The 27885-nt window shown below is 36.6% G+C and overlaps 1 protein-coding gene across 4 annotated transcripts in view; it reads right to left on the reverse strand.

Moving 5' to 3' along the window:
• Nucleotides 1-5591: 5591 nt before the first annotated feature.
• Nucleotides 5592-27885, reverse strand: part of ZNF131 (zinc finger protein 131) — a 35440-nt gene continuing 13146 nt past the window's right edge. For 2 of the 4 annotated variants that reach the window (XM_020996502.2, XM_020996477.2), the window contains exons 5-7: nucleotides 24384-25069; nucleotides 10727-10857; nucleotides 5592-7650 (exon numbers count right to left, since the gene is read on the reverse strand). In XM_020996502.2, the coding sequence (XP_020852161.1) occupies nucleotides 6982-7650; nucleotides 10727-10857; nucleotides 24384-25069 (1486 nt within the window). In that variant the 3' untranslated portion in view covers nucleotides 5592-6981. Of the gene's footprint in view, nucleotides 7651-10726; nucleotides 10858-24383; nucleotides 25070-27885 lie in introns of those variants that run through there. The other 2 variants (XM_078153200.1, XM_020996522.2) reach the window with 2 other exon arrangements.

The following is a 27885-nucleotide window of genomic DNA, read 5'->3' on the forward strand; positions in this document are numbered from 1 at the left end:
CCATGGAAATCAGCAAATGCTACAAAACAGGGTTGATTTATTGTTTTGTTGATTGCGTAGTCTTAAGAAATGGATGGAGAAAATGTTAATAATACAGATTAAATTTAAAAATGTGTTGTGCGTAAATTATTCCCCCTGTGAGAGCTGGTTGTTAAACATATGACAGCATATGACTATCTAAAGCATCTTTTAAAATGGGATGATTAAAGGGTCAGCTTGATGGTGCAGTGGATAGAGCACCAGCCCTGAAGTCAGGAGGATCTGAGTTCAAATCCAGCCTCAGACCAAACACTTGACACGTAATAGTTGTGTGACCCTGGGCAAGTCACTTAACCCCAATATCCTAAAAATATATAAAATAATGAAATGGGATGGTTAGTTTTGAATCTGTTCGTATCTGCACATTAGTTAGTGGGCCCAAACAAATTCTTCTAATTACCCTGAAAAAAATATCAATAATACTTACATACAAATGTACACACATGTATACATATATCATATATTCATATATAAAAATTTACATATTATTTTCTAGCTATATCGACAAACATACTTTATAATTTCCTCTAAAATAACAAAAATCCATAGTCACTATTGCAATTCTGACGTAGCTATGTGTGTCAAGTCTGGCACCTAGCTGATAACAGCATCGCAGCACCAATGGCAATGATAATGTACCAGCTATTACGAATCTAGAATTCAGCAAGTATTTATTCAGCTTGCTGATGTGCCAGGCACTGTGGATACAAGAACAAAAATGGCAATCCTTGTCCTCAAGGAGCTTACATTCTACTGGAACTAACTGACCTGGCATCATTGGAGAACCCTGTTTCAAGTGAATTTACAAATTGGCATTTAGTTCAGGGTCTGCAATTAACTAGCACCTTCAGTGTTAAGTCAACTTGAATTCATTAGAGGGAGCCCATTCTGGTTTTCTTGATATCATTCAGGGTTTCCTTATTATTTCTTATATTATCTTTCCACATTTAAAAGGTAGTATACTATTTTAAAAACTTTGTAGAAAAGTTTTTTTTTTTTAAAGACTAGACCTGTGATGTTATTAGTATCTCAAATTCCAGGTAAGGAAACCCTCTACAATGCAAATCAGTACCTTCTCTGCAACTTAGATTGAGACAAGCTATTGCTTACTGAAAATCTGTGGAACTTCTTACATATAGAATTTTTTGAAGTTGGAAGAAAACTTTGAGGTCACAGAATCAAATGGCATTACTTCATAGATGAAGAAATTAATGGAGAGGTGACTTGCCCAGGGTCACATAGTCAACAGCTCACAGGTAAGGCTATCTAGATATTATGGTTTCCTACAGAGAGTCAAATATGGTCATTTCCCAAATGTTTGATGAGCTTCCTATGCTTTGTACACACTCTCATTTTTATAATATAAAGATTGATAACATTTGTTATCTATGTAAATTCTTTCCAGTTCAGATTTTTGGAAAGATTGATAGCTTTGGCTTACAGTTATAAATGCCATTCATTACTGTGAAATTACAGGAAACCATGAAGACCAGCATTATTTGACATGGCAGACTGGGGAAGAGGATCTCCCACCTGCTCCCTACACCTCGGAGATGTTAAAAAGACTAAGGAAGCGATACTTATGAAGCACTTTTGTGCTCACAAGATGAAGAACTCTTTCGTTTGGATGTAATAGTTCTTCAGACTATTCATATCTAAGAAGCTACACAGATAGCTCTGGGAACATTCTAAGTCATATATTTAATGGTTTAAATATCTAAACGCTCTAAATTTAATTGCTAAGCACCATGTTTATGACAAGGCAACTAATTTCATGAAGTCTAATTTCTATGGTTTGTTTTCCATTTGAATCCTAGTATCACCATTGTTTAGCCGAATTATATTATTATACATGAAAGTAGAAGCAGTTAGTCTCAAATATTTTTTGCAGTTTATATCAGATTCGTTTAGGGGCAGCTAGGTGGTGCCATGGGCAGAGTGCTGGGGCCAGAGTCAAGAAGACTCAGCTTCTTGAGTTCACATCTGACCTAATATACTTAGTAACTGTGTGACCCTGGGCAAGTCACTTAGTCCTGTTTGCCTCAGTTCCTCATCTGTAAAATGAGCCAGAGGAGGAAATGGAAAACCACTCCAGTATCTTTGCCAAGAAAACTCCAAATGAAGCCACAAGAGTCAGACACGACTGAATAGATGGGATTTAGATTAAAACTTAATTTTAGCTTACTTGTGTGAATAAGAATGAATATCATACTTGAAATGAGAAGGCTAATAGATGTAAAGTGAGGCAGTATATTAACAGAAAGAGCACTTCTGGCTCTGCTGCCTACCACCTGTGTGAATTTCTGCAAGTCACTTCCACCCTCAGGCCTCAGTTTCCTCATTTGTATATTGAAAGAGCTGGACCAGGCAACCCTTAAGGTGCCTTCCAATTCTAGATCCTAGGAGCCTCAAAATTGGGCAAATATGAACTTGATATTTTAATTTCATGGATAAAAATGAATGCATTCATTGACACAGTTAAAATTCACTGAAGTTCCCACACCACAATAAAATGAACAGCTGGGTCAGGATTAAAACCTACCCAATTCTTAATCATTTATTACATCTATTTCTAGTCCTCAGGAAACAGCCCAAGCAATAGAAGTAAATTCTAGTCACAGCATGGCTTTTCATTCTGGGGGAAGCAGAACCTTGATAATATAGCAAATGAAACTCATTACTTTCTACAGCAAAGAAGACTCCTGTAATGGCCTAATTCATCTTCCTGACTCCATAGTTTCAACCCCTCTGCTCCAGCCTTCACACAGCAGCCAAACTGACATTCCTAGTATACAAATTGACCAAGTTCCCTCCTCTCAACTTTCCAATGGCTCCTTATCACTCCCAGGATAAAATACAAAATCTTCAGCCTGCTGTTTTAATGTTCTGCACAACCTGGCTCCCAATTTACGTTTCCAATATATTTTGTATTATCCCCCTTGACATACTCTCCGATCCAAACTAGATTTCTCACTGTTCCCAATACATGACATGACATCTCTTGCCTTCATACCTTTGCTTGAGTGGACCCCAAAGATCTGGATGTGACCTCCGTCTTGTCATTTGCCTTAAGAATCTCTAGCTTCTTTCAAAGCAAGTCTTAGATGCTACTTCCTATACAGGCCTTTTCCCATACCTGATGCCATAAGTATTTACACTTTCCCTTGAAATGACTTATTTACTTAACACTTATTTGCATAGACATAATATACACTGCTCTCTTGGACAGCCTAATAAAGTACCTTGCAACAAGCACAATATAAATGTTTTAATTTAGCACATGCAAGAATAAGACTTAAGTACCTTCATCTTCTCACAGTAATGTACTAGGTAAACATTTAACAAATAACAGGCTCTACTACTAAGTGGTGCAGTGGCCAAAGTGCTGGGCCTAGAATCAGGAAGACCTGAGTCCAAATCCAGCCTTGGACACTTACTAGCTGTGTAACCCTGAGCCAGTCACTTAACCCTGTTTGCCTCAGTTTCCCCATTGGTAAAATGAACTGGAAAAGGAAATGGCAAACTACTCCAGTATCTTTGCCAAGAAAACCCCAGTGGGGTCACAAGAGTCAGACACAACTGAACAACAAACTACTATGACTAACTACTAAGTTTCTCTGCCCTTCTTTGCATGCAAAAAGGACCCAAATAAGCCTTAAGAAGGACCAGGGGAAATACTACCACGCTCTGGAGAGATTCTGATTACTGCTTGAAGATCCCCAAGTCTGCACACATACTGACAGCATATAGTGTACTTGACTAAAAGGTCTTCACCAACAGATCCTAGCTTTGACCATTTTGGGGTTATATGTCACTGTGCCTGTGAATTAGATCTTAAAAATGTGAACTTTGAGCTGGAAAGGTCTCTTTATAGAGGCTATCAAGCCCTCTTTTTACAGATAAGGAAAGTGAAGAAGGTGGTCCAAGTGGCCCAGGCAGTAGGAAGAGAGGGGCTTCTAACTCAAGATTCCCTGTTAGGCCTGCCATGAGCTCAAGCCGTCTCCATTCAACATATGCTAGCATAGTTCAGCACACTGTTGTATATAAGGAGTTCAGAGTTTTAGTCTAAGATATTTGCTACATTAAGGATTGGGGGGAGGGGGAAAAGGGAAGGAATTTCTTTCAAAAAGATTTAAAAGGTATAGGAAAGCAAAGATCTTCCCTAGAGAACCCCTGGGAGGGCACAATATATCAATAACTATTTCATGTTTCAAGATTTACAAAGCCCTTTCCTCACCACAACCCTGTGAGGTAGGTCATGTGCGTGTTATTCTCATTTTACAAAAATAAAAGTTGAGATGTAGGGATTCCCCAGTGTCACACAACTAGTATCAGAGTCAGAATTTTAACTTGGTTGGGTCTTCTTATTCCAAGTCTTTCCCCAACATCCCACCCCACTACTTTTCTTCTCTAACAAATCTAAAGGCTTGTTCCTAAGGTTACATATGATGTCATCATACCTGGGAATGTCTGACTCTTCTATGAATGGCTTTAAAAGTCAGCCCGTGATCCTTACATTAAGGATTAAAGAGTAAAAGGGCAACATTTCTGAAGAGTTTCTCATAACTATAAATGCATATCAAGGAACCCAATGTATATTTACCTGACTTTGTAACCTAATACAGAGGGGACAGTCAGGCTGACTCTTTGGTAACATTAAATGAATAAGAAGTCTTTGCTCTCCTAACTCCAAAAGAAACAAAATTCAGAAGTACCTAGAGCCACAGAATTAGTTGTCTTTTCCCCAAGAGCCTTGAGGAGGAGAGGGTTGGGTGGGGGACATCGGTTATGTTTTTGATGGGGGTTTTTTTGGTTTTGTTTTCTGGTGAGAACTCTAACCTGGATTAGAATGCTTTGCCAATTTGAAAGTTCAGCGGCAACATCTGACCCTTCAATGTGCCTTTGCAGCTGATCTTCATCTTATGAGTAGAGCTCTTGCAAGTAAAGGAGATTATGTTTTAAAAATAAACCCGTTTTATACTTTGGCCTTCCCTATTGGTACAACCAGAGCTATTTTCAGTTTCAGACTCACTAGATCATGACTAAGTCTTTTACATAATGTCTATGAGGACCTCTATCTGGCAAAGCTTTGATTACAGGTAATTCAGCACTCATCGAACGCATAGTCAGTGAAAAATTCACTGTTTGCATATTTATGTTGCAATAAGTATCAAATGGCTCCATAATAAATCATTTAAGTGAACAAGCTCTACAGAATAGTTACATAATGGTCAATGGTGTATATACACATAGAAGAATCTACATGAAATATATTGGTAAAATTCAACTGTTATTGTTCACCACTCCCTACTTTATCAAGAGCCAAGTAGGTAATTTGCTTCTGTGTTTTACAAAGGAGGTATCAATGACATTAAAATAACCTTAAAAATTATTTTAGTGGATGGTCTTTCCCATCCAGCACTTTGAAACCTATGTGGAAATTGTTAGTCATGCAATTTAGAATTCTATTTCCCTCTCTTGGTTGGGCTGGTAAAGGATTCCAACCTGTGACAATAAAAATATCAAATAAAAACCAAATTTGAAAAAAATAATAATACCAAAACAATAAGAATCCTTTATTGAGCTTGGTTTGCTCCTTACTGAGAATTTTGCATCTGGGCTTATATTTGCAGTCACCAACTTAACCTTTTATGTACATTAAAAAAGCCAAACAAACCAGAATCAGATACATGCATACACACAAGTAAACTATTAAAAATTAGAACCACAAAATATTTTTAAGTTTACTTTAAAAGATTAAAATATTTCCTGAATTGTTCAACAGATCAAGGAAATAATATCACATTGGTTTATTTTGTGTGGTTGGTTATATTTTATTTTCCAAGTAATACTGATTAAAAATATTTACACTCCTACTTTTAAATCCACAGTTTAGCACTCATATATATGGCTTTAAAAGATTTAGCACAAGATCTTTACATTAAGAATGGGGAAGAGGGGAAGGTTCCATTTCAAAACCAAAGCCTGATACATTATATACATATTTTCTCTGTACTTGCTTTTAAATACATTAATTTTAAATGATGCTTTTCTTTTAATCTTTTTTCCATCTGGTGGTAAAATACTAGTGCAATTTTTTATCCAAATAAAATTTACCACAGATGCAGCCACATCTCCCAATTGTAAATGGCCCTTTAAAAAAAACTGCCACAGTATGAAATCAAACTTAAATGAAAAAGAATTGGTAGCTGACAATTATAAGCAAAAATATAAAGTACTATAGCATTATCTACATTGCTCTTTACCACACAAACCTTCAAAGAGCTAAAGAAGCTTTGTAGAAGTTTAGTCAGTTTTGAAAAAGGCACATGGGTGTGGGTTTTATTATTTTTGCATTCTGAAACTTTTAACACCATTTCTCTGTCCCTGCCGCAGAGCTGGCCTCACTGAACATTGGGGTGGGGAAAAAAAAAAGCCAAAAGCTAAAATTTACCGCACAGTGACAAATGTGTTTTGTTCATGCAGACCTGTTTTCTACATATTCTAACATGCATTAGAATACATGAACATGTATATGTATTCTAATGATTTCACATGTGATTTTATAATATGTAAAATGTTTCAGGAAGGGCAATGACCTGGGGAAGAGGAAACTTTATCACAATGAAAGTAACTACATTCATACCAAACAGTATAACAAAGTTGCAATCCATTTAAGTTTCCACTAATCAACTTTTCAGAACTACCCCATTTCTGGGAAAATCCTCTCCTCTGTGGCATTTGGGGGGGGGAGGAAGGAACAGAAAAATTCATTTCTGGATAATATGAGCGGTTCAGCAGTATAGGAAATATTCTAGCTTTGGTCCACCTGTCTTTTTTCCTAAGGATAGTCACACTGCCCTTAGTTCAAAAACCCAAAATGTAAATTAAAAAAATATTCATTTGGTATTTCATCCTAAAACTGGGCACAGCTGTTCTGCCCTAGGTTTGTGTTTTTAAAGTTTGTCCATCTACCATTGGTTCAGTCTTTAAATCTTCACCTTGTTCGTGATCTTCCTCCTTATTGGCCTCAGCAGCATTGGCTTGGCTCTGCACACTCTCTTCTAATTCTCCCTGGTCCATGATTTCAGGGTCCCCTTGTGCTAGGTCAGCTTCTTCCAGAAGATCATCCTGTACTTCCATTTGCATTTGATTTACACGTTCAACATGTAGCTCTTCCACATGTACTTCTGTCCCTTCTTCCGTATGAATTCGACCCACTTCTAAATAACTAACTTGGACCTGTTCTGGTAGCTCCTCCACTGGTGTGCCTTGCACTTGATTGTCCTCTAAAAGATCTGCATGGACCTGTTCCACAGTGACTTGGGCTGAATCCACTTGGACCTGAAGGAGTGGCAATACATGTACCTTCCCTACTTGCTCTATAATAGTCATTGATGTCACAGGTTCTGTTTCCACTGTCTCTACAGAAAGAAGCTCTTCTGTCACTATTCGTTCTGAAATGTTGTGTATTTCCTTGAGATGCCTCCTTAGTTCATTTCCTTGCATAAACCACAAGTCACATAAGGTACAATGGTTGGGTTTATCTCCTGTGTGTATTACCAAGTGATCTTTGAACTGGTCCCAGCTGTTAAATACACTGTTACAGACCTGAAATTATTAAGCACATGACACACTTTCAAAATGATGCATATTGCTTTTAGAAGACTATGTCTTAAAATAAATTCTGATAATAGTAAGTTAGGAATATGATGAATTTATTGTAAAAGAATTAAGTTTAAAAATATTTTTTCTTGCTTGAATTACTGGAAACATTTTTCATATGTGCACAAAACATCTTTTTAAAAAACTTAGGGGACAGAGAGCACTGGCCCTGAAGTCAGAAGGACCTGAGTTCAAATCCAGCCTCAGACACTTAACACTTAACTAGCTGTGTGACCCTGGGGCAAGTCACTTAATCCCAATTGCCTCACCAAAAAAAACAAACAAAAAAACCCCAAACTATTCTGACCCATCATTTGTTAGTTAAAACAGGAAATATATACAACTGGAAATTTAATTTAGAAAAAAAATATCGCTCTAAGGAAACTATCTAGATGTGAAGAAAATTTTATGAGACTTCAACTATTTTAACTATTCCTTGAACTAATAAAAAGCCATATATACCTCTGCTGATGGTATAAGACATAAAATTATTCCTACTTGGATCCCCATACTGAAAGTCACAAATATTGAACAAAGTAGACTGCTTGGCCTAGCATTAAGACCCTTGATATCATGCTAACCTACCTTTCCAGCTTTATTTTCTACATGTACCATAAGCTATAAATTGGACTACCTGTTTCTCAAATATGCCTTCCTTTTACTGTCAGTGCTCATATCTCTTCCTCCATGAAGTATTTCCTGATCAACTCCTCCTTCCTTTGAACTTCTATGGTACTCCACACCATCCTACTAATTGTATATTATCTTTCATTATAATTATTCATATATTAAAACTCTGGGATCTTTGAAGTCAGGGAACTGTGCCATTTTTCATAATCGTATCTCTAGTGCCTAGCACAAAACAGATACTTATTAGTCAACTTGAATATTTCTTAAAAATAGTAGGGAAGGTTAAAAAAAAAAGTAGATCGTAAAGTTCCTGAGGACAGAGGCAACACCTTACAGATTTTCAATTTCTTAAAATAAAAAAGTTCATGTGAACACTTAAAAGGAATTTGTTTTCTCTAAATCTGCTCCCAGATATGACTTCTACTGAGTCTTTACTAAAAGTTGAAAATTGGATAAGGGAAGGATGTTTTGACGGAAGGGGGAGGGAACAGATCAGCAGGGAGTATAGAAGGGTTTTTAGATTCATGGCAAAGGGAAAATAATGCAGGGATTCTTGGAGGGGGGAGGTAGTTTAAGTAACAAGAGGGAGGGCAGAAGTAAAGTAAAGGAGTCAGGAGGGATAGGAAATGAGATAAACAGTAGAATTTGTTAGGAAAACTATATGTCTACGCGTGTATGTGTGTATTTATATATCCATATCTATATATAAATATATCTGTGCTTAATTGTAGCCTTCTAGGGGCGGGGAGAGGAAGGGGGAAAAAAAGAACAAAGTAAAAAGTACACAGCAGAGAACAAAAGAAAACTTACAAGGAAGCAAAGATGGACAGTTTTCAACACAATGTGTAGTATTAAATTCATTGCTATGTATTTTGAATCCTCTCCTACGTTCTGCTGTGCACATGACATGCGTTTTCCCCCTTTTTCTTATTTTGTATTTAAGTTTATAATGTTTCTTTTTCTCTATGTACTTACATCTAAAATTGAAAAATGAAAAAAACAGTTGAAAATGTAAAGGAACTCATTAATTCATAAACTGACTACATTAAGAAAACTTCCTTGAAAAAAGTAAAAGTGTTATAATTATGAAAATATTAAATTATTCTAACAACTCAACTGCTACACATGGAATAAGGAATCTATATATTCAAGTACTAAAAAATACTGACACCTTTTTAGATATGACAGCAATCTTCTACTCAAAGAAATATAACACAGTATTCTTGATTTATATGAGGAGATAGTTTTAAATTTTAGAGCTAGTTACAATGTTTTTAAGTTATTGAAAGCCTCTTTAAAGAATTCAATTACTAAATAAAAATCAAAAGAGATTGTACTTATTCAGTGTCTGGCAAAAAATTTCAGTATTTATAATTAGCTCCTTCCTCTCCTTCCGGAATTTTTAAAAGCAGTAAGATGTGTCAATTCTTGACTCATTTTTGGTGAAAAGAAGTGAAGTCTTGCTTTTAAACCAATCCCCTGGGCATTCTGTGTTTGTGTGCTTGCTCCAGAACTGAAATCTGTTACATTGTTAAAAAGAAATCAAGACACACATTAAGGTGAAACTAAACGGCAGCTAACAAAATCCTTAAAATGTTCCAAGTTTTCTGTAAGGACTGACTTTGGTGAAAACAGTTTTCAATTATAGTTGGCATACAGTGATAACTTGGAAAAAAATGAGGAGGTACATAATTCAGAGAATTATTAATATAAACAGTCAAGAAAAGAAGCCAATCAGGCTGTTCTTAATATAGCTCTCCTAATAATCTGCTATATGTTCTTAGCCAAGCTAGTGCACACCTGCAGTTTTGTTTTTTCACTTCAAATGTACAGATTCAACCAACAGATCTATTGTAGTATTATATACAATTATATCTATGTGTATATTAAGTGGCCCTACGATATTCTAAAGCTAGAAACAGAAAGTAACAGTGACATATTTTCCTAGGCTAACAAGATTAAAACCCAGAGAATACCTGGAACACATACAGATCATAATAGTTGTAGGGAAATATTTCAGCTATCAGAGGGCTGACTTAAATGGCTTAGGTGGACATAATGAAGTACATGAATTTTTCAATAAAAAATAACACTCCAGAAGCTGTTATTTTCTGGAATAAAGAACTTTTGTAATAGGGAATAAAAATCTTTGTGCTTGGGGTTGAGTTAATCTTTCCTTTACTTGCCACCAAGGGCCAAAATAGTGGTCTTGCTTTGTATTGAATTCCAAACCTACCACCTCAATTAAACCTTTTCCTTGAGCTCTGACATCCTAGAAGCAAGAGGGAAAAAGAAAAAAAAAACACACACACACAAGGTCTCACTTTCAAATATTTATAAGACAGACTCCCTGTGTAAAGAAAAAGGGAGGGAAAAAGCAAATCTCACATACCTGACATTCATAAAGCTTCTTTCTTCCTTTTTTAGCCCCCACACCAGATTGGCATGCGGTCAGGTGACATTTGAGTGTGCTATTCCTAGCAAAACGTTCATGGCAATTTGGACATTCAAAAGGTTTTTCACCTATTAAAAAAGGAACAGAGAAATAGATGTATAAATTAAAGAAAACAGCAAGATCACTTCAAGGATTGATTTTATCGTTCTTTGTAACTGGACTGTGAAAATGCACTGAAGTTTGGGGACTTGGGAAATTCAGTGTTCTTACAGAATCTGAAAAAGGGAAAATACAGAATTATTTAGGACATGAAGTTTTTAAGAGTATTGCAATATCTGCTGATGAAGCACACTTAACTTGGATCCAGATTCCTTTAATGGTCTAACTTTTTCTTAAGTAAAAATATCAACTAAATAAGCTCTGTTATATTGGTAATTAATTTGGGGGGGGGGAAGAGTTACATGTATCACTAGAGTGTAATTTCTACCAGGAGGTGGCTTAATCCTGAAATCAGAGAATCACACAATGTTAGAGCAAGAAAGGATCTGAGATCATCTAGTCCAATACCCTCACATTACAGATCAAATTATGGTTCTATTAGCATGGTAGTTTGTTAATGTTTATGCTTAACTATCATTTAAAGAGACAAGGACAGACACACATTTGGCTGCCATGTGGAAAAGGAGTTAGGGGCAGCTAGTGGCGCACTGGATACAGCACCAGCCCTGAAGTCAAGAGGACCTGAGTTCGAATCCAGCCTCAGACCAAACACTTGACACTAGCTGTGTGACCATGGGCAAGTCACTTAACCCCAACTGCCAAAAAAAAAAAAAAAGGAATTAAACTTTTCTTCCTTCCTTCCTGAGGAAAAAACTAAGACAGAGAGACAGATTCCAGGTTCAGTGTAAGGTGATAATTTCTGACTAGAGGTATGCAAAAAAAGAATGGGTTTAGGAATCAGTGAGTACATTCACTAGTGGTCTCCAAGAGAAGCATCTTAGAGATGCTGTAGAAGGGATTCTTGGGCACATATGGAATTCACTAAGAAGTGATCCCTAAGATCCCTTCCGACTCTGAGATTACATAATCCAATATTTACAACAGTCTTTAAATACTGAAACACACACACACACACACACACACACACACACACACAGAGCAAGGAAAATTTCAGAAAAGCATTAAAAAGGAACCATGAGCTCCAGGTCTATTTAGCTGTAATTTTACTTTAGAGAAGTTACTTAATGTCTCTAAATCTCAATTTCTTCATTTGTAAAACAGGAAAAATTCCTGCTGTTTTACAGTCTGGGAGGGTCAAAGAGAAAATATACATTTAAAGTGATATATCTATTTTAGTTACTTGCATAAGTCATAAAGCAGTAGATAATTAAGCACTAAATTGCATATTATGGATTGTAAGCACTTACCAAAATTCGTTAGAGATAAATGGGGACCTGAATATCATTATAAAATTTTCCCCACAGGTAAAAACCTAAGTCTTTTCTAGTTAAGGAAACACTGTATGAAACCACTACATAAAAACTATTCCACTGTATTCAATATGATAAGGAAAAAAAGCCAAAAGCTTCTTTAGAAACAGTTTCTAGACTGTTAACTTCAAATCCCTATGGTCAATATACAGCCACAGAATGACCTATCCAGCTGAGAGCCCATTGTCCCAGATAAGCAATACCACAACTCTTCCGTCACTGATGCCATGCTGCACAGTGAATTTTGTGAGGATGGGCTACCAAAGGGAGGTCAGAGAGGTCCTGAAATTCTAGGGTTGAGTTGCTCAGGCCACCTCTGTCCCCTGCATACATGCCTTGATACTACTCTATGTTTGTGTCCACTCTTCCTTATGTTGACCCTGTGTAAACATTTAGTAGAGTATGTCCAATTTTTTTGGGGGGGAGGGAGGGAAGGAATGCTTTCTAACCATTCTTCTTGCTACACTATCCGAGTTACTGTCACTGCTCTGAAATATATATACATATATAGCTTTAAAATGCACTAAGATTTTTGGCACACTCTGCGTACACTTCATGAAGTTTTGCATTTCAGAGCTAGGAGAAGACTAAAGTGGCTTGCTACCAACTGGAAATGACAAGACAAAGTGTAGTATATGAATATAATGAAATATTATTATGCTGAAAACATGACCAATGAGGGATTCAGAGAAATTTGGGAAGACTTACATTAACAGAATAAAATGGGCAGAAAGAGAACAATTTATACTCAAGAGGCACAACATAAAGCAAAAGAACTTTGAAAGACTTCAGAACTCTGACCAATAAATAGTGACTAATTTTGACTCAGAAGACTGATGATGTCTTAAGAATGCCTCCTGCCTCTTGGCAGAGAGGTGATGAATTCGAGGAGCAGAAATGTTACATATTTTTTTCCAAATGTAATCAATATGCTGATTTGTTTCACTTGATTATATTATTGTTACAAAGTACTGTACTACTCTTACAAAGGAGGGACCTTCAGTTAATGGGTATTGATAAAGATACCACAAAAAAAATTAAGAAAAGAGAATCAACAAATATTTTAAAATACATAGAAGAAAACAAAAATTGAGGACACAATCAGTATATTATTAAATTTATTATTAAATTTAATATGTACACTTAAATGATTTAAATTCTCTTTTAAGTAACTTTGCTGCTAAGAATTATACCTTACTGATTAAATATTTTAAAGTTCAGAGTTAGAATTTTTATATAAAAAGAATAATTACTGAACCATGCCCCAAAGGCTATAAAACTGTATACTCTTTGATCTAGCAATACCTCTACTAGGTCTGTATCCCAAAGAGATCATAAAAAAGGGAAAAGGACCCACATGCACAAAAATATTTTTAGCAGCTTTTTTTGTGGTGGCCAAGAATTGGAAATTGGGGGGATGCCCAACAATTGGAAATGGCTGAACAAGTATGGCATATGAATGTAATGGAATACTCTGGTTCCATAAGAAATGATGAGCAGGTGGGCAGCTAGGTGGCGCAGTGGATAGAGCACTGGCCCTGGATTCAGGAGGACCTGAGTTCAAATCCGGCCTCAGACATATAACACTTACTAGCTGTGTGACCCTGGGCAAGTCACTTAACCTCATTGCCTAACCCCCCCCCCCAAAAATGATGAGCAGGCAGATTTCATAAAAACCTGGGAAGACTTGCATGAACTGATGCTGAGGTAAGTGAACAGAACCAAGAGAATACTGTACAGAGTTAACAGTATCACTGATGACCAACTTTGTTAGACTTAGTCTGAATGCAGATCAAAGCATACTATTTTCTCTTTTTTCCCCCTTTCTAATGTTTTTTTCCTTTGTTCTGATCCTTCTTTCACAACATGACTAATGTGGAAATAGGTTTTTTTAAAAAAAAGTATTGAGGCTGATTTGATGGAAAAAAAAAAAGAAAGGAAAAAAGAAATGATGAGCAGGCAGATTTCAGAAAAACCTGGAAAGACTTACATGAACTGATGCTGAGTGAAGTGAGCAGAACCAAGAGGACTTTGTCCACAATAACAGCAACACTGTTTAATGACTGACTTTGTTCAACTTGGCTCTTCTCAGAAATGATCCAATGATCCAAGACAATTCCAAAAGGCTAGAGATGGAAAATGCTAACCACATCCAGAGAAAGAACTGAATGCAGATTCAAGCATACTATTTTCACTTTTTTTCCCCTTTCTTCTGGCTTTCTCCCTTTGTTCTGATTCTTTTTTCACAACAGGACTAATGTGGAAATATGTTTAACATGAATGTACATGCATAGCCTATATCAGATTACTTGCTGTCACGGGGGGGGGAATTTGGGACTCAAAAATTTACAAAAATGAAATGTTGAAAACTATCTTTACACGTAATTGAAAAATACTACTAAGGAAAAAAAGAAAAAAATAATTAAATGCATTTAACAAAAGTTGACATCCATATAGCACTTGGAAGTTTACAAAGAGCTTTATGTACATGATCTCATTTATCCTTATAACAATTTAAGACTCTACTACGGATACTATTATTCCCACTTTATAGATGAGGAAACTGAGGTACACAGACATTAAGTGACTTTTCCATTGTAAGTTCTTGGAAGCAGGATTCAAACCTGGGTCTTTGACTCCAACTCCTTCTACCACACCATACTACCAATACATAATTCTCCATTATTAGACGTGGGTAAACAGCCAAACACAAGGCAATGTACTCACCCAATGATAGTTACTGGAATTAGAAACACTGTATTTGGGAAGTGGACATAATTGCTGTCTAGAGGAGTGCCTTTCCATTTAAAAATCTTATGGTAGCAAAAGTTATATTGGTTAAAGCAGTTATTTAGGCACAAGCAATGATACCCTTCAGAGGCAAGCATGTAGTATTATGAAATAGTGTTTCTAGTTTTTTCCCACATCTACACACTCATGCCCAATTATATGACCACCTTACATTTGTGGGGCACTTTTGTTTTATAAAACACTTTCATACCTGTGATTTTAAATGAGATCACGTGTGTAAAACATTACATAAATGAGAGGTATGATTACTGTACTTAATTCTCATAACACCATATGAAGTAGGTAGGACAAAGATCATCCCCATTTTATAGATAAGAAAATAGAGGAAGAGAGAGGTATGACCAAGCTCCTTCAACATAGGTGAAACTTGAATCCAGAGTCAACCTTGTCAACATATGAGACTGCCTCTCCAGTTGTGCTGCTAAGTCCGAGTTGGAGCAGGAATCAGAATTCTCAGTTTGGACTGCAGCAACTACAATAGCTCTGCTACTGATTTTGTTTTGCCCTTTAAAAAATAATTACTTAAGTTTTAATTGTTTACAAATAACTATACTATTCCACTCTTTTAAAAATTATTAGAAAAGGGGCAGCTAGGTGGCGCAGTGGATAGCGCACCGGTCCTGAAGTCAGGAGTACCTGAGTTCAAATCCGGCCTCAGACCAAACATTTGACACTTACTAGCTGTGTGACCCTGGGCAAGTCACTTAACCCCAAATGCCTTAAAAAAAAAAAAAATATATATATATATATATATATATATATATATATATATATATATATATCTTAGAAAACAAGATACCACCCAGACTAATTAATGTGCTTTAGTACTAAGAGTTTTTATATATTTTACTTTTTAAATTTTCATTTAAATATTCCTCCTACAATAATCAGTTTATTAAGGTCAAATATTTTCTTCTAAAAAAATGCCCTCCAATGGCTGCTCCAGCCATTCCATTCAAAAAGCTATCTGACTGGCATTAAGCTAGGAGAAACCACCCAACAAGTCTGTTGGCCTTTCCCAACTTGTACCCAGAGTCTGGATGTTTTCACCTTGCCATACTCATCTTTAATTCCCTCCAGGGAAATTGTCTTTTCTCTATACTCCTTTTGTGGCTGTTTGGTCCTTGTTTGCTTAACCTTCTTGCCAGGTTTGTCTCCTCCAGAGTCCTAGCCATCAACTTCCAGATGACTGCTCAGGCTATATACCAACCTAGGACTGAGTCCAAGGTCTCTAGCCCACTGGACCTGGCATCAGCCAGGTTCTGAAGTCTGACCCCTTGAACAGGATCCAGCAAGGCAGGGACAACTCTATGCCCCTTGCCAGCAGAAAGCAGTTTCAGAATCCTAGAGCTTTGCCCCTCACCCCAAAAGAATTTGAGTCCCATTTGTTTGGGGGGGGGGGGAATGTTGAGGTTGGGATCTGAACTCCTAAAAGTTCAGACTTTCCCACATGGTCAAATATCTGGCATTTGCCTGAGGCTATAATCCTAACAACTGGCCTTTCCTTATTCCCTAAGGCCAATCTCCCAATTCTTTGCTACCCTTAATTGAGCCTAGCCCTCAATAATCTGTTACCTTCAGATGGTCTCTGGCCCATCCCAGCTTTGATCCTACCTAGACCCCATTCTACCTCCCAGTCACTCCCATCAAGATCCTCCCTAGACCCCTCTTCCAGTCACCCCAACCCATCAAGATACTCCTCCGATTCTTATAATCTAGCCAACAGCTCACAAATGTTCAGATTCCTTAGGAGTCTGGCCAATACGGCAGATCTTTAATAAACCTGGTCTTTGAAAAAAAAAAGTGTCTCCTATCTTATCAAGTTCAGTGTTAGTTCACTTTGCGTTTGAACAACCTGAATAGTAGCAAGTGAACTGACTTTAAAGGAATGGGCAGATGACTTAGGATGGAATTGATCTGGACTACTTGCTCTTGGGCTGACCCTATCTTAACCTTATCACTCTTTTGTTCTGACAAACTTCAGTGGCTCCCCATTACCTCTGGCATTAAAGGCCCTCCAAAAACTTGCTCCTGAGTATAGTTGAAGCCTTATCTGACATCACTCATAGTCGTGCATTCAGTATTCCAGCCAAAAGCCCATATATTATCCCATACTACCCCCCAAATTTAGCAAACCATCTCCCATCTCCATGCATTCACAGAGACTATCTTCCTTGCTTTGAATGTACTCACTTCCTCATCTTTACCTCTCAAAATCTTTTTCTTTTCAGGGTTGGCTCTAGTGCCTTGAAGCCTTCCCTAATGTCCCTTAGTTCTTAGTTCCCTTTCCTAATTTACCTTGTATTATACTGTTAATACACGGAGTGGATACCCCCAGTAGAATGTAAGCTCCTTAAGGGAGGTATCCATTGTTTTTTGTTTTGTATTCCTAGTGCCTTGCACACAGTAGCTGTTTAATAAATACACCTTAATTGAACAAGAAATTCTTACAGTGCTCATATAACAAGCAAATACGATTTTAGCAGGATAAGTGCAGCTTATATACAAGTGCTGCAGAAGATGAAGTAGAGAAATGCTATGGAGATCTTAAACTCGCTTCATTGCAAAGTTAGGCACAGGAAAGGATGACGAAACCTACACTGGTAAAACATGATTCAAAATCAAGAAAATAAGAAGGTCAAACGCAAGAAGACAGAGCAGAATCTTCACACCTTTTCATCACATTTTCTTCATGAAAAGTTGTATGGATTTCCACAGTAAAGGAAAGCAATATTTAAAAATTTTAGCACTCTAATAAAAGCAGTAATCAACTGTGACTTCACAGATTTTGAGGGCTGTGAAGTATACCTCCTGCCTTTAGTCAGAGTGGTGGTGGCATGGACAGCATCATATATTGTGACACATGACATGATTTGTTTGGCTTAACAGTATTCATCTGTCACAAAAAAAGGTCCTTTTGAGGGGAAAAGGGAAAAGGAAGAGGGGATGTCATTAGAAAGTGACAATGTTTAAGAGAGCATAAATAAAACATAAAAATGTAGCCTAAAAGTGGAGGAAAATGAGTTGTATGGTTCTCACCAGATCTAGAGGGCCCTCCACAAAAAGATATAATAAAAGCATTGTTTAACTCATTATAGACGTAGCAATCATTTTATTTATTTTCACTTAAAAACATCTTTCTAGGGGCAGCTAGGTGGCGCAGTGGATAGAGTACCAGCCCTGGATTCAGGAGGACCTGAGTTCAAATCTAGCCTCAGACACATAACACTTACTAGCTGTGTGACCCTGGGCAAGTCACTTAACCCCACAGTCTAGCCAAAAAAAAAAAATAATAAAAATAAAAAACATCTTTCTGGGGGCAGCTGGGTGGTGCAGTAGGTAGAGCACCAGCCCTGAAGTCAGGAAGACCAGAATTCAAATCCGGCCTCAGATCAAACACGACATTTACTAGCTGTGTGACCCTGGGCAAGTCACTTAACCCCAACTGCCTTAAAAAAGGGTTGGGAAAAAGAGAGAAAAAACGTCTTCCTAAGGAAGTGTCCACACATTTCACCAAACTGCCAAAGAGGTCTAAGACACAAAAAAAATCAAGAACCTCTGTGGTAAATGAAGACTACTGGCCACATAATTGTTTCATAAAACAATGAAAAGCAGATGAGGAGGAAACAAGTCTGCAAAGAGCTTGGTATGAGATTGGAATGATCTCAAAAATACATACAGATTAAGCCAGGAGGAGGACTAAAATGGATTATTTATAGCGACTTGCTGTCATCCACACTGGTAGTGAAACCAGTACATTTCAGACTAATTCCTCAGTATCTGATGTGGTATGTAAGGAAGCAGCAGTGCCATTTAAAAGAAGCTGGGAAGAACACCTAGAACTAACCAAACATATAAGGGAGCAATTTATGCTGGAGGCAAAACAATATTAAAGAACTCAAGAGTTGGTTTTCTAGATCTCCATGGAAAAATTTTTTTTTAAAAGAATAGAAAAGGTCAGACTGCAATTATGCCCCAACAGGGTAACTGAGATCCCAGCAGCTAGCACAACTTACATTCTCAGCTCTATAATACTTTTATAATGATAATCTATGTATGGATGTAGAGCATCCTTGAAAAAAATATAAGGTACAGACAGGCTTTCACAGATGATGTTAAACAAATCTCACAAATGCAGTTATATAACTAAGAGGTTAAAATAGAAAAAAAGCTTACTTTGTCTAATTCTTATTGACTTAAATTTTATCCAACAGGACAGAAATATAGCCTTGACGATTCTATCTCTGAACCCCTCATATCCACTCCCTGGCTGAGTTCTGATTCTACCTACATCTCTCTTACATCCAATCCCTTCTCTCCAACCACATAGCCTATAGTCCAAGACTTCATTATCTCTCATGTACACTATTATAGCCTCTTAACTGGTCTCCATGCTTCTAGTTTCTCTCCTTTCCATATACCTGAAAAAAACAATCTTCCTAAGAAGGCATGGGTTTGACCATGGCTCCACTCCAAAAGCCTTCACTGATTCCTTAAGATAAAATAACCAACTTGGGCTAGCATTTAAGACCCTCCACAATTTGGCTCTTATCTACCTTTCTAGGTACATTTCATATTATTCCCTTCCCCACATCCTACAATGTAGTAAAACTGAACAACTATTATCTGAACTTAGTATTTCATCTCTCAGCTTTGCCCAAGTTATTTCCCATTCCTGAGATGCACTTGCTCATTTCTTCCTCTCGGAATCTTTATTTTCCTTCAACACTCAACATAGGTGTTGCCTCTCTGTGAAGTATTCTCTTATCTTCTTTTTCTTCAAATTACATTGTGCTTACTTTGTATACATGTTGTTATCTGCCAAACAGGATACAAGACCCACAAAGTCAGAGACTTTCTCTCTTTACACCCCAGCACCTAACATAGTGCCCTGTATAAAGTAAGCATTTAATAGCTTTATTAAATATATGGAACATATTCTTCAAAATGAGGTTAGAAGCCCTCTGCCAAGATTACTTTTGCTCTATAATCATATCCTTGATCTACCAAATCAGAAATTAGCCATCATGCTTGTTCTTAACATGTTAACAGGTGGTAGATGCTACATGCATCATTATCCTGTTGTATATACATAGAAACAAAAGTACACAGAGAACAAAAGAATTTCATATGCCTTTAAAAACCAAGCCAACAAAAGAACAGGGAACCCTGGCCCCCAAAGACCCCAACTCTTAGGTTCCCTCTCACCTTTAGATATAAAGGCACATCAACATTACTCAGCAGACCAGTAACAAAGAATGTTCCTTCTTTATTTGTTCTAGGAAAAGGGAAGGCAGATTCTTTCTTCTAAAGGGAAAAAAAGTTATAATGTTCTCCCTTTTCTTTCCAGAAATACTACTGAAGTTTTTTTAAAGTCTTCTGACTCTTCATTGACAGACTATCTGAGCTAGAAGGACCTCAAACCCCTCCAATCAAAGCAGTACTCATAACAAAAATTCCCTCTACAACAAAACCAAAACATGGATGTCCAGCCTTTGCTTTAAAACTGAATTCTACTTCGCTGCAGCAATTAAAATAGGGGACAATCCTTGACTTCCTCAAATAAATTTAAAATACTGGAAGTTTCACAGTGGATTCACTCTTGAGTGAACTATGACTTCTTTTCCTTCTTCCTCTCAGATAGGTTTAACACTACCAACTAGGGATTAGGGGACACATACTTACTTTCTCTGGGGACATCTGACCTCGAGAATCATTCAGTTTTTATATTATACTTGTTCCCTATTAATGTAATCAACTCCTAATTATTTAATCTATCATATTATATTTACTAGCATAGTTCTTTCCCATCGCCCAATCTAAAATTCAGGTCTGGAAGCTGAAGTGTAGTTATAATGCTAGAAGATAGTGAATAACAATTGAAGGCAAATAGGGAAATCAGGTAAGACAATATAGACTACGGAAAGAAGGGTGAGAAATAGAAAAGGTAGAATACTGACTTCCTCCTCCCATCTTATCCATGCTATTTGGAAACAAGCAACTAAGTGCTACTTACTTCTTAAATTTAACCCTGTCTACCCCAAGGAAATATCTAGTTTAAAATTTTTCTGCTGGCACAATAGCAGCTACTTCAAAAGAAGATATGATTTACGAAAACATTTTCCTTAATTTTCTTCTGTAATGGTGGGAGGGATAAAGATACTTGAAATTTAAAAAATGAGGAAACGTGAAATTATTTACTAGTTTAGTTTTCCAAAGAAAAAATAGTAAAAAAAAATATATTTATATATTTTTTTCCCAAGCATTTTTAGACTAAATTTATAGGATCCTTTATCACTAAGGTTTTCTCATTTGCTATGAGTTATTTTTTTGAGTAAATGTATTTTTGACACTATTACAACCCACTTTTCTCAATGTTTGTGACAAACTACAGATGGATAACTGAAAGCCAAAAAAAATCAGAACCTATTATCAGCAATAATTTCCACACCTGTCTAATGACGGATTTTAAAAATCAAAGCTTTTAAGAAGCTCAGAATTGGTTTAATTTCTTCTATTTCTTCTGCCATCTTCTGGTGAAGCAGTAAAACAGTCAAAAAGATATCCAGGGCAAAAGAGCACTGGGTCTGGATAATTCACAACTGAATAATTAACCCAGACTTGAATTACTGACATTTCATTGGGTTTACTTAAATAATAGAGATTTAAAATTTTCCTTCTGCCCTAACGACTATCTTTTTTTTTTTTAATTAAACTGGCCAGTAGACAAGTTAAGAAGCACTGTTGTGCTTCCTGCAGAGAACTAGGACCATGACGACTAAGATATGGTATGGGAATCCTCTAGAAAGCTGACCAAGACACTGAAAGGTTAAATGATTTGCCCAGAATCATGCAGCAATTAAGTTTCAAGAGACAAGATTTGAATCCAAGTTTTCTAAACTCCAACACTAGCATTCTATTCATGCTACTTCTAATCAATATGAACTCATTTATCTAGCATTTAAAATTTACAAAATAAGAGTGATCAGCGATATGGATGATTCTTTAATTGTTTCCAAAATGTTCTTGGAGTGTGAAATTACAACCAATAGAGGCTAATGAAAAGTTCAGTCAATTCTGCCACATAAGGCTTGTTTCAATAATGTGTCCCCCTCCCAAAAAAAATTATTAAAAAAAAATGTGTTCCAATGTGATTGACAAATAGGGAACATTTTGAGCATTGAGCATACATGCCCAATTCTTTCACAAGAGTGAGAATGAAGAAAACTGCACCACCTCACAACAATGCACAAGCCGCAACCTTCCAATGCCCATTTCTACAAGCAAATTTCAAGTCCTTGTTAAGGTAAAGTGCCATATTTACTGTCTAAGTTCTGGTGCTTCAGTAGTAGCCAAGGACTCAGCATCTCCACCCCCCACTTCCCCCACGGTCTGCCCAGCCCTGGACCCAGAACTACTTGCATAAGAGTTTGCTGGCCCAAACTGAGTAGTGCAAACCCAAAGCTACAGACAGCTCAACACTGGGGACACTACCACTATTTATTGTGATATTTGTGTATTTCTTAACCACTTAAGATAATATAAAACTGTGCTAACATTTTAATAGATTGCTTTTATTCTTATGTCTCTGATGAAATTTTTGAGTACTACATATATCCCAACCTCTTTGCCCCAATAAGCCCTGTGATTTTTATTGTGCTATTTTGCATAGCATTTTGGAGGGATTTTGGGAATGCATTATGTTAAGGTATAGCAGAACTGAATGCACATGTAAAACATGTGATGGGGTGAAGGGAAAATGATGCTAGAACCACCTACTTACCTTTATCTTTTTAACTTGTCAGAACAGAAAAACAGCCCTATCCCTTTACTAAAATTTAAGCATAATTGTACTAACTTAATATATGTGAATTAATTCTGAGAACTTATCAAGGACATATTTACCCTGTCACTGCTAATTGTTGACTGAATATTACGTATTCAACTAGTTAGGAATATTAAAAAGAAGTCATATTAAAAGGTGAGTTTGCTTCATATAAAGAGCTGGCGCACAAACAGTTTAGGGACATAACACCAATTAGCATTTTATGTATAGAGTCAATAGGCATCACTACTTTAAAGTAGCTAATATCAGGCAGCTAGCTGGTGCAGTTGATAGAGCACCGGCCCTGGAGTCAGGGGGACCTGAGTTCAAATTTAGCCTCGATAGCTGTGTGACATTGGGCAAATCACTTAACTCTTGATTACCTAATCATTTTAAAAAATTTAAAAAAAAAAGGAAAAAGGGGAAGCTAGAAGCTAGGTGGCACAATGGATAGAGCTCTGGCCTTGGAGTTAGGAGGACCTGAGTTCAAATCCGACCTCAGACATTTACCCTATGTGACCCTGGGCAAGTCACTTAACCCTGATTACCTCACCAAAAAAGAAAAAAAAAGCTAATATCTTTGAAAATTAAAAAAAAAAACCTTTACATAAAGACATGAGGGAAAAATAAAATCAAAAGCCTTTCATGCTACAAACAATAAGCCTCATTTTACTAGTTCCACAAAATAGCCATGCAAAGCTTCACAGTACCAAGCCAATGAGGAGTTTCAGGGACAGCAAATCACTGATGCTCTCTTCAAATGGATGAAGGGTAGAAGAATGTTTGAATGGTCTTTGAAGGAGTCTAACCTTTCCAAGGACATTTTATTGTAGAACTTCACATCTTTTAACAAGCAAAAGCATACTCCTATTCCTTCTGCCATACCAAGTCAAAAGTCCCAGGAAAAAGTGTTACATTCCCAAATTCCTATCTCCTAATTACTGAGACAGAGAAGAGAAATATTTGAATATATTGAGGAATCCCCAAAACCCATACTGGAGTAGACTTACGAAAAGTCTACTAGAGTATGACTGGAGTAGACATTATAGAAAACAAGCAAGGGAATGGCTAGTGAAATTTCACTGCAATTAAGATTTCCTAAAGCACTCTGAATATGGCATTATATATAATAAAGCTTTTATTCTCTTGTAAGTTAAAACTATCAGTCTTTATTATTTAGATTCATTGTACTTTATATTCTTCCCCCTCAAAAACAAAATCTAAAGTAAGCAAGGTATAAAATTAGTAATTACTTTGGCAACTTGATAATGACTTTTCTTTCTAAAAGCCTTCATGTATTTACCAGTAAATTTTGTGAAAACAGCTTGGATACTGGCAATAAAAAAATCTTTGTAATACCAAGGGGAACAGAAAGTAGAAAATGTGTTTTTTTCAGCATAAATCCCACCCCCACCCTCTTTTGAAATAACAACCGCAAAATTTTGCCAAAAGTTTCAAGGTATGTCTGAGGAAAAAAATCTGTTATGTACAACTGATATAGATAAAGACAAAAAAAAGGAAAAATTACCTGTATGTTTGCGAAGGTGTTCTTTAAAATGCCCAAAATGATCAAACTGTTTGTCACAGTACTGACACACGTGAATTTTTTTCCCTGGTCGCTGTTTCTTGCTGGCTCCACCTTCCTCAAGGTGGTAACAGGTGAGGTGCTGTTTCCATGCGCTTTCCCGAAGATACCTTTTATTGCATATGTCACACTTGAAACTCTCAGTGGAGTGTGATTTCATGTGTTCCTTAAAATGGTAAAACAATTTAAATGAACGGTTACATTTTTCACAATGGAACAAGTTGTTCACATGTGACAGCTGAAGTTCCACAATTTCAATACCTTCTACCTGTTTGCTTGTGGGATCAGATGCACAGCCATCTTCTTCTTGAATCTGCCCCTTTCTATCACCCTGACGATACTTGCTGGTAATATCCGCCAACAAAGCCAAAGCAGAATCATCAGAGGACCCACTGCTCTGTATGTATTTTATAGACTGTTCTGCAGAAGCTACTTCTTCTAGAGTTTCTAGACCATCTTCTACTTCAATTGTCCCTTCAGCAATCTCCACCTCAATTTCCACAGGCTCTGATTCTGCAGAGGGTAACGATTCAGTGATAACATTGGAAGTTTCAGCAATCTTCCTCTTTTTTGCTTCATTTTTTCCTGTTGTTGCATTTTCCTCTAGTGGGGAGGAATTTTCTTTGTTCCTAAGATGCATGAACAATGACAGTGTATGGATCATTAACTTATATGACACCCTTTGCTTCTTGCAAAATAAGTATCATGAGCCTTCCTACAGGGAGTATATTGAAACAAGCAATGATGTAATTCCCAGCAGTACAAAAAGATCACAAGAATTTTGACTTTTAGAGTTATTCCCCTATTCTACACCACGAAAGTACAGAGATGTGCATTATCACCAACCGTTCTGTGAATAGTGTTTATAAAGATATCTTTGTCCAAAGAACTATACTATATACACTATGCAGTAAAAACACACTATATGCTATATACAGAGGCAGCCGGTGATGCAGTGGATAGAGTGCAGGGCCTGGAGTCAAGAAGACCCGAGTTGAAATCCAGCCTTAGCTGTGTAACCCTGGGTAGGTCATTTAACTTTTCTGACTCAGTTTGCTCAATTGTAAAATGGGAATAATAACAGCACCTATCTCATGAGACTGTTGTAAGGATCATAATATTTATAAGCAGCACTTAGCACAGTGCCTGGTACATAACAGATACTTTTCCTATCCTTCCCCTCCAGTATAATGTATGGGCTAAAAACCTATGGAATAAAGAGAATTTCCTGCTTCCCTTTAATGTCTATTGCCAAAGCAAAGTGAAAAGTCCTAGAACTTTCCTCTAAAATCTGAAACTAGTTTAACATTCATATTGGATATTGCAGGCAGAAATAAAAAAAATTTTAAGGCATCTTTTGTCTAAGTTATTCAAATGGCCTATTAGGACAGTCTCAGGTTCTCTAGCTAACTATGTAACTTTCACATCTGCTTCAAAGATATGCTAGGAATGCCAACTATAGTATCAATATATCTTAAAAACAAAAAACAGTGTCAAAGTAACTAGCAAATAGCAAAATTCACTTTGCTTTACTAAACATGAATACATATATATCCATCTATTACTGTAAAAAACTCAAAAGTATGACAAGTGCTATTGTCTTCATATACGAAAGACTATTTAATTTTTATGACTGGTCACTTCACTCCTTTGGGCCTAAATTTCATTATCTATAATATCTAAATAAATGTTGGATTGGATACTCTGTCTAAAGTGACTTCTATTTTTAAAAGTTCATCAATCTATAGGTGCATACGCTACCTTTTATCAAGTAAAATGTTCCACTAAAAGTCTGTAACTTGACATATTAGAAACAAAAAAGACTAATTCAAAATCATTTGACATAACACAGAAAGAATGTTCTTCATATTACTCTTTAATTACATAGCTATCATTTTTGTCAACTTGTTCTATCAAAGGAATTCACTAAGGTGTAACTGCTTATAATCAATAGCGTTTTTATTGATAGCACATCTAGCTATAATACTGAATTAAGAATTTGGGGGAAAAAAAGAATTCTGGAAATGAAAAAAATCTAAAATAATTTGAAAATATACATCAATAATTCAATGAAAATTATTGTCATTTTACACTGAAAACTCAACATTTACAAGTAAAATGTGCTAAAATTAACATCAGGACTATCTTCTGGGGACAAAGAACAAGTTAAATCCTTGGGAATGACTATGTGGGAGGTTAGATTTCCGAACAGCATCAGAGTCCCACAAATAAACAAAAAAAGTTGTCATACACCCTGGTTTACTTGCAAAAACAAGCTACAATATTAAAATCACCCTCCAATCACTTTCAAAATTAACAGGCTCTATATTAGTTCCTAGTGGGAAGTTAGGCAAGCATTCAAAAGCTAGGGTTATCAGAAAATCTGAATTCAACTCTCACTCTGCTACTTAGTACCTTTGTGATCTTTTTCAAGACATTACTTTTGAAAACAAGGCTGGCTACCTTACCACTGAATATACTTCTAACTGAAAATGACTATTTGATATCATTTTTAACATGCAAACCCTTGGGAGAATACCCAATTATTACTGGGTTAATAATTAGCTGACTTTATAAATAACTGAAGGGATAATAAAAACTGATTTGTTGCATTGTGGTCTACCTGGAAGCATGTTTGAAAGTCAAAAAGATTCTGTTAACAAGTATACTTCCCATTTGTATTAAGTAGTAAAATGCAGGTTAAGATGCTGCCTATATAGAAGCAGGCTGCCCAACTCTCCCATAGCTACTCCAGCAAACTCTGAAATTCATACCAAACCAAATAAAAAAAAACCAACCAGAAACTTAATATAATAAATGACATCTTCCATACTAGAACTGCACAAAAAGATCTCTCAGAAGCCCATGGGTAATAGAAAAGGGGACCTTCACAAGCAAAGCAGAGTGCCAGCACATCCAGAGACAGGATACATGTAGAAAGAAAGGAAAGGTCTGTGTTCAGAGGCAGAAACAGTAAAGGGCTCACCTGAGAAAGCCCCACAGTAATCGGAAAGCCCAGCAAACAGTAAGCCATGGGTTGTTCCACTGCTGGACAACTCAGGCCCAGGGGCTCTGAGATCCCCAATACTCGTGTCCTGAGACCTCAAAGAGGGCCTTGAAGATAACAGCACTTTGAACCTCAAAGATACAAGCTTGGGTGGCAAAATCTGGGGAGGTCGAGGTCAGCACAAGAAGCCAGATACTTAATGTAATAACAGGAAGGCTGACCACTCTAAAGTGCACAGTGGGCAGAACCTGGCACTGCCACAACACTGGGGAAAAAAAAATAAACTTAAGGTGGAAAGAAAAGTAAATCAAAGAAAATATCAATTAATATCAATTTTTTTCAAATAACTCTATAATCATTGCAAACAGAGACTCAAAGAAAAAAAGCATTTTCTACAAGTACTCCCTAAAATTAGTACCACTTGTACTATTCTACAAG

This window comes from Phascolarctos cinereus, unplaced genomic scaffold (assembly GCF_003287225.1).
Source record: "Phascolarctos cinereus isolate Bilbo 61053 unplaced genomic scaffold, phaCin_HiC Scaffold_4;HRSCAF=312, whole genome shotgun sequence".
Classification (NCBI taxonomy): Eukaryota; Metazoa; Chordata; class Mammalia; order Diprotodontia; family Phascolarctidae; genus Phascolarctos; species Phascolarctos cinereus.